At 42.1% G+C, this 8308-nt stretch overlaps 1 protein-coding gene across 1 annotated transcript in view; it reads left to right on the top strand.

Moving 5' to 3' along the window:
- Positions 1 to 1932: 1932 nt before the first annotated feature.
- The window catches only part of ATP7B (ATPase copper transporting beta), a 31551-nt gene continuing 25175 nt past the window's right edge, over positions 1933 to 8308 (top strand). The window contains exon 1 of the mRNA XM_036389520.1: positions 1933 to 2306. Coding sequence (XP_036245413.1) covers positions 2058 to 2306 — 249 coding nt within the window. The 5' untranslated portion in view covers positions 1933 to 2057. The remainder of the gene's footprint in view (positions 2307 to 8308) is intronic.

Raw genomic sequence — 8308 nt, 5'->3', positions numbered from 1 at the left:
AGCAAAGATACTGTCAGAGATGAGCGGATCAAATATATGCTTTATTGAGGATCAGAAACTGGAGTTCCTGTTCCCTTAGAAAATCAAGAATTTGAAATTGCCATTGTTTGGAATTAGAACACAGAGCTGACTTTCTGAATATCTTTGATTTGGGAAGGGAGGCCTGTTTTGTTTCAGAAGGATAAATATTAGTTTTTAACTTTATATATGTATTTAGTATGTAGACTTAGCTGTGGTATTTAAACATGTTTTACTGAAATTTTTCATATAAGTCAAATTGTATAATTTTCAATTGCTTATTTCAAAACCAGTTAAAATCAGTAATTCCTGAAATTATTTCACCTTTAGCACAATTTTCTTTTTCAGTAAAGCGTTTGAACTGAAATCAGATGTGGCTCTAATTGATTTGATAAATGCAGAACACAGACACTTTGTAGTAATTCTCTTCAGAGGGACCATTTCTTAAAATGTTTTCAAAATAGACCTTTAAAAAAGTTTAGTAGTATCACTTATTTTTTATATTAAGACAATGATGCAGAATAGTGCAGTAGTATTTGGAGTTTCACTTCCCCGGCAGAAGACCTTCTTTTCCCAAGAACTGAGGATCCATAGTTGTGGGGAAGCTATGACAGGGAGACAAGCTAGGATGCTTATGTCCTGCATGGTGGCTTTCTGGACCAGTCTCTGTGTGACAGGGCTGTGAGGGGTGTACCCCTGTCTTCGGAAGTAAGAAGAATCTGAATTTGTCCTGTCATTGGTTTTTGGTAAAGCTAGCTGATGGTAAAGAGGCACATTATAGAAATTATAAATATTATACTAATTCTCTTGTCAGGTGGAGTGTCTGTCCATTCAGGTTTTCATGACACAACTGAGATATGCTAAAGTTTTGACCCTGTGTGCTAACCTATGCATAGGAGTAAAATTGTTACTTTTTCCAGCAAGTCCAAGAGATTCTGATTAAATCTAAAACAATTATTTTACGGCTTGCATGTGCAGTGATGTCACTGCATAGGCAGGGAGGGTGGAAATTGCTAATAAATAAATAATAACATCTGTTATATTTTATAAATCTTATAAATGCATAAATGCATGGCCCTGTTCAGCAGTGCCTTCAGAAGTGGACTGCACTACTGTGGACTTAGGAACAGGAGATCCCCCTTACTGCATTAGCATTGTGCTGTGAATTTGCTCTGGGCAATCCCAGAGTAATATATTCAGGCTTGGCTCAAGGCACTTCCAGTGGTGGTACCTCTTGTGTGCCTGGCTGTCTAAATTAGATGTTCCTGCTGTTGCCCAGAGAATTTAAGGAGAATATAGTTTATTTCTTGCCTTTCTGGCATTAATTGCTCATTTAATTTTGTTTGGTTCATTGGCTTTTAGTAAAGCTTGCTGATGGTGAAGAGGCACATTTTAGAAAGTGTAAATATTGTACTCACTCTTTTGTTTTCCCTCTTGGTACAAAGAATGAATGTTCTTGTGCCCTGAATTAATGAAAGACCTTTGGTCTAGGAGCCTTATCTAATTAGGTAATCGTGGGCATGTTTTCCGTGTTAGAAGGGACTTCATTTTATCCAAGAAACCCCCGATAATTTCATAGAAGGAGGAACTGGAACAGTGTTTTCCCTGTGCAGGAGCTGTGATTGTGCACATGGCCACAAGGATGCCTGTCTGTGTGGGCTGGTTACACGCTGGCTGCTGCTCACAGGTCATGTTTGAGCAGCTTGTGAAAGGCAGCCTTGGCTGAGCCTGCTGCAATGCCGTGTGCAGAGATCAGCAGTGCCGGACGCAGTTGGGAAAGCACGAGGGATGCCGATTGGTGGGAAACATTTGAACTGGCAGGGACAGCAGGTAGCTGAGTGCAGCAAGCAGCCTACATAAGGATCACAGGTTGCATCTGGAATTTCCTGATGAATGCCTAATAAGCACATGGATTAGATGGGCAGAACTCTTCAAGCTGTTGTAAATGTAGCTGAAAGAAGCGTGGCTTGGAGGACAACAAATAACTGCTCTCGTGAAACTTTTTTTTGGCATTGCAATATTTAAAGTCCAGAAAAATAATGGAGAGAAAACTGGACAATAAAATGAAAAGAGAACTGTCCTACTTAGCTACTTTAAACGACAGAAACATATCCTTGGTGTCTATTCGTAAGCAGCAGGCAGCTTGTGATGTGCCTGAACTACTGATTATTGGTGAAAAGTCCAAGACGGCATCTCCGGTAAAAGCAAGCAGTAACTTGCAGAAAGAAGAGAAACTTTTGCAGAGTTACTCCATGGGAATGACAGAAGCCAATACAGATGAAAGGCAGGTCAGTGTGTGTGTGTGTGTGTGTGTGTGTGTGTGTGTGTGTGTTTGTGTTTGTTTGTGTGCATGTTGGGAGGGAAGTGGTGTTTCTGAACTGGTGAATTTAAAACAAAGCATGTTGGACATGGGTTGTATATTAAAGGAGGTTAAACCTTCTTTATCTAAATTGTCTCGATCCCCAGCATTGATGCCAGCCCCATAACAAGCAGTACAAATGCAAAGTCCTCTGGGGATCCTCTGAAAATAATCTTTGAAAGGAGTTGTTAATGATGACTTATGCTGTAGAGCATAATGAGCATTGTTTTAGCTCCACCTCTAATAATACAGAGTGGTGATTCCTAGGAAGGAAACATAATAGTATTTCTCCTTTTGAACTCCTATTGCTCCAGTAGTTTGAAGAAGCTCATACTAATCTGGAGTAACAGAAATTGCAGAAACATTAAAAAGTCCTTATTGTAGGTAAGTAGTTTATTTATATCTAGTACATGGGTGCTAGTGAAGCGCTTGATAAATACATCTTGCAACTTCTAAAAAAAATTCAGCGTTGTATATAACTGTGGTACTTTTGGAGGTTAAGTGCTGTGGTGAAGAGACTTAGATGAATGGTGAAAGAAACATGATGAGGTTTATTCTTTTAAAAGAGTTTTGCTGTTTAAAATGTATGTACACTGGAGTAATGTAGTTTGGATCAGTGAATATTGTGAATATTTAAGGAAAATAAACTCTCAGAACAAAGCTCAGTTGGTTGGAGCATGGTACTAATAATGCCAAGGTGGTAGGTTTGCTTCCTGTATGAGCCATTTGCTGAAGAATTGGACTTGATGATCCTTGTGGGTCCCTTCCAGCTCAGAATGTTCTGTGATTCTGTGTGTTCATGTTCTTTGAAACTGGGTATGCTTACAAGGGTTCAAATAGTGTCAGACTGGAATGAAATAACAGCCAGAAAAGACCAAATGTACCTGAAGGCTTTTTCTGCCTCGAGTTAGTTCTTGTATTCTAAATGTTTGCTAGAAAACAGTCATGACATAAATGACTTTGTTCTACCAAAAGATCTCTTCTCTGTATTCAGTTTACTGGGGTGTATATGCTGCTTGTACTGGTGCTGTGAAGAACATCACAAAGAAGTTTGTCTTGTTTTAATTCTAAATTAGAAACATTTCGTTTACATCAAGCTTTCCCTCTTTCCCATAAACCAAACTTGGCTTACACAGCTCCCTTTAATTTAAAAGTGCTGTTATGGTCTCTGAAGTTTGTTGACTACAGTGTAGGTGTCATTTCAGTAAGACTGGCTTCAGCTGCCTAAATCTTTCCCTATCATCTGTACTGTTAGAGAAGCCTGATCCCAGGTGGGAAATAGCAGTCCCTTGGCAGAAGCATTAGTAAATCAAGTTAGTATTTTGTAAACAAAAGCTTTATAAAGGCCGCTTTGTAGTAATAATCTCATTGAATCTTGATATTCAGGTTTAGAAGGTGTTTTTACCCTCATTTAGGACTCAGGAACTGTTTGAAAAATAACAAATTGTGTTGTAAGTAACTACTTACAACACAATTTGTTATTTTTCAAACAGTTCCTGAGTCTTAAATGGATATAGTACTACTGGATATAGTAGCTACTGACATTTGTTAATCTTCATTTGGGAGACGAGGGGAGAAAGAACAATGGTTATGATCTAATACATTTAAACAATATGCTCTGAAACGAGATGCACTGAAAAATGTTAAGGAGGATGAGGATTGAATTTCTGGCTACTCTGTGTGCCAGAGTGCTGCTGTTACTGGCAAAAAATTGAAGACTCGTGACCTTTGATGTTTTTGTGGCTTCTCTGCCCTCATTTTGTTGTTCACTGTCTGCCTATAATAAACTGGGAAACTTCTGAAGCGTTTAATTATTAGTGTGTGGCTTTTCAGTTGTGTGCTGCTGCTGCCTGAATCCAAAGCCATGAATCAGGCAGTTGTGAAAGAAGGAAGTAGGGAAGGTAAAACACAGATAAGATAATTCTTCAGCAGTTGTGCGCTCAAAGGTAAGAGGGCAATAATTGATTTTAGCCCACAGAGGTACAGGGAAAAGAGCAGCCCAAAACTTCAGGACATAGTGGATGAGAGGTGCAGTGACCTCCAGCATTTGTGGATGAGCAGGCAGGGAGAGGCAGAGGAGGAGGTGCTGAGTGGGTCAGGCCCCTTCTCCTCCCCGCTGATTGCCTGGCATCACTTTGAGGAGTCTGGCGCTTGGGTTTTAGGATGTGAAAGTTGCTATCCCTGCAGGCCAGGCAAAGGAGGGCAGGAGAGCAGTGCTAGAGAAGGGGGGAGAGCCTTGCTGGATGAGCTGAGAGGAGCAGTGCTGTGCTGGATCTTGGTGTGGGTGATGCTCAGGGAGCTGTGGAAGTGTGCCTGTCACAACCTCAGCCTCGTGCTGCAGAGGGCAGGAATGTTATACTGGCATTTTGGAGTTGGCTGCACCTCTTGGGAAAGGGAAATGGGTAGAGGGATGGCTTTCCTGGTGACAGGCCACCCCACAAGGTGACCATGAAACACAGCAATGGAGGCAGCATGGGGACTCAGCCAGGGGTGGCTGGTGGTTTCACAGCCAAGGAAGGCACAAACTTTGTTGAGTTCACAGGCATGGTGTTGCATCCATTCTCAAGACATGGGTCACCATGCGTGCATGTGTGGGGGTCTTAGTGCCATGGTTTCCATGTCTTTGGGTTTTTTCTGAGTTCAGTTGTTTTTCTCAGATTTATTATGTATCCCTTCACTTGAACTCTCAGCCTTTGCATTTTTGAATAGGAATATCCAAAAGAAGGAGCTTGTTTTGGGGTACCATGGGTCAGCATGATGCCTATAAGGGCAGCCCTCAATGGGGTGGGTTTGCCCCACCAGCCATACAGACCATGGGCTAGGACTACCTCTCCCAAATGAACCTGCCATGAACTCTGGATGCTGTGATGCCATGAGCTCTGTGCCAAACCAGGGCTCGAGACTTGGTGCTTCCAATCCAGCAGCATCTCCCTGCCCTGCTCCACCTCCATGCTCTCACAAAAAGTTAGTTCATCCCCAGGGCATATTCCTTTTGGATGATCTTCTTCCTGCTGTCTGGAGGGAGTGCGAAAGGAGAGCATGAGCTTCTGCCTCTTCCAGCTGTTCCCAAGCCCTGCTTTGGCCCAGGACAGGCCAAAGATGAGCAGGCAGGGAGCTACAGCTCCTGTCTGGGATATGAAGGGCTGTTCTTCATGCCTTGTTTCTTGCTTTGAAATCCTCATACTGGGACTTGGGCTTCAGGTGCCACACTCCTGCACATTTGCTACTCATCTTGGTTCTGGTTCAGAGCTTCTCCTGTTGATGCAAGTGTTTTCCAGACAGTACTTGTGCTTCCTTTAAAGCTGTCTCCATCTACTACTGATTCTTTGTCAATGGTTTCTCAGATTTCTTCAATTTTTTTGTATTGGTCATATGAGCTTCATAACTTTGTGTCAGGTTTCTTAGCTTTCAGAGTAGAGACTCGCTCTGCTGTGCGCTTTCAGTTCCAACTTTTACATGCAGAACAAAGGAGGGAAAGAATTGGCATCATTTCACGTGTAATTATTTGCATATTCTTCACATAGATACTGTAAAAATATGCATGAGGCTGGTAGAGCAAACAGACTTGGTGTATACCCGCCCTTAAAAGTGAGCCATTCTCTGTTGGTGTGGAGACAAAAGAGTAACTACAGCCAGTTCTTTCACACATTCCCTTCTGGATGTAGTTAGATGCATTTCCATTATTTTGTTCATATTTCTCTCTGGGCAGAAAAAAGCAGAAGGGGCAATGCCTGAGACTCCCAACCACCTTTTTGGGCATTTTTGGTGGTGATTGCTTTTCTGATCCTCTTGCAGGTAGTGTCTCTGAATTACCATACAGCCTCATAGATGCCATTTTATGTGTGGGTGTCAGCTGGTATGAGGAAACCATTTTCTGAGACCCAGCATATGCCTGAGGAAAACTATGGTCACATTTCTGTATGCCTCATCTTTGTGTCCTTACATGAATCTGCTGTTTTCCTCTTGTCTGGTGTAGAAACACCCTTCTTGCAAATACACACATGTATGTATTTCTGCCTATTCTGTTTCTGGGATTTTTTAAAAATCTGCTATAAACAGTACTAAAGGCTTTGTAAATACTTTGTACCTGTGCACATTTCTTGGTTTTGGGGGTAGATTCGTCAATGTTTTGTCACTTGTGTGAGTTTTTTTAAGGGAAAAAAGCTTTTTAGTTTTCTTATATCCACATCCCCTCTCTATTTTTTCCTTGTCATTTAAAAACTTGCATGCAAGGGTTTTTCTCCTGCAGAACATAAACATCTGGTTTTGACAAGTAGCAAACAAAATATTTTTGCCAATTCTTCTGAATGTTGGGATAGCTTTTTATGCAAAACAAAAAACAGTGTCCAAGTTTTGAAGTTTCTGTGGCTTACAATGCATTGAAATAGTGAAATCAGTCCCTGCTTTTATGTTTTTCAAAAGACTGGATAATGAGAATTACCCTCTAATCTTTTTACACGATTAATTTGAATTACTTTTATGTCACGGTGTACCTTGGAAAACTGAGACAGTGAGCATGGCAGGGGGAGGGAACACAGTGGAGGACATAAGGCCTGTGATGGTTCCAGAGTTTCATCTGCAAGAGGTGACCAGACGGGCAGTGAAGCAGAGAGTGGAGGATGCTCATCTCCTCCATTCGTGCTCTGTTTCACCAAAGGATGCAGAAGGCAAAATACCTTTGTCCTGCAAGCCAAAGTACATACACAGGGTGAGCTTCTGTGACTGCCACACAGATTGCACCGGGTGTTTTTGATAAGTGAGCAGTGTCCTTGAGGGACTGGGGACAGGGAAGAGGGGATGACAGACAATATTCACCTAACGCTTCTTATCTTCTGTGACCGGCAGAATTTACAATCAATGCGAGTTTGAGTTTAGGCCACGTTTGAAATGTAGGTGGATGGGAGACTGTTTTCAGAAGGGTTTTTTCCCCTTACACAAGGCCAGGTTATTATTTCTAATTGTGGGAAGTCACGACAATAGGAGGACACAAGAATGGGGGTGTCCCGGTTGTCTTTGTGTGGTGCTTAAACAGGGCACCACCTTTGCAGGGAAGTCTGATTAACTGTTAATGCTTTGTTTTGAAAGGAGGTGCTTGTGGCACATTTCCTTATATGCTGGGGATTTCACTAACTTATGGGAGGGGAAATGCAAGGAGAGCAGTGTCCTGGGTGCTGCCAGGCTGATGGGAGGAGGAGGCAAAAGGGGATGCCAGGTCTAAAATATTCCTGACTCTTCTTCCCCAGCATCCCTGGAGTGCAGCCGTGAGGCCAAGCAGAAGAGGGGGAGCAGGAGAGAGAGTTTGCTGTCAGGATAGTTGAGGGGCTGCACCATAATCTTGAAGAGTTGAACTTGCTCATTCCTCCTCCTGTTCTAACAAATACAATATAGAAAATTCTGAAAGCAAATTTTTTGTCTTAAGTTTTTGCCGGTTATGTGGCCCCAGACCTCATTATTCCCAAGCTGTCTAAGCGTGAAACAAAATCAAGTTAATGAATTTTGAATACTGCATCAAATGAACTGGATGCAGTCTAGTGTGACTAAGCAGCCTAAATGCTTCTCATCCATGCTGTGGTATTGAGAAAGAAGGTTTCTTGTGGGCCATAGGAGCAGGATCTGCAATACTGAGAGTGATCCAGTGGGCCCTTCTCCAGGCTCTCCCTGCAGTAATGCCCAGCATCAGCTGTTTTATTGAATGTCAGAGAGCCCAAGGCTTGGCAGGCAAGAGAATAGTTTTATCCTAGTAGCTTTCATCTAGATCTCTAGTATTTAAAGTTGCCTTAAATCATGGACATGAATTTTCATGTTCTTTCCATGAAATCTGACCATCTAGGACTTGTCCCTGCCCTTTTCAATCTTTCTCATCACATGGCTCCACCAACTGGAGCTCTCAGTACTTGCTCTGTAAGAAGCATTGGCACTTTTTTTTTTTTT

This window comes from Molothrus ater, chromosome 2, assembly GCF_012460135.2.
Source record: "Molothrus ater isolate BHLD 08-10-18 breed brown headed cowbird chromosome 2, BPBGC_Mater_1.1, whole genome shotgun sequence".
NCBI classification, from domain to species: domain Eukaryota; kingdom Metazoa; phylum Chordata; class Aves; order Passeriformes; family Icteridae; genus Molothrus; species Molothrus ater.
Note: the sequence above shows the minus strand (reverse complement) of the source record. Positions and strands in the feature narration are given on the sequence as shown.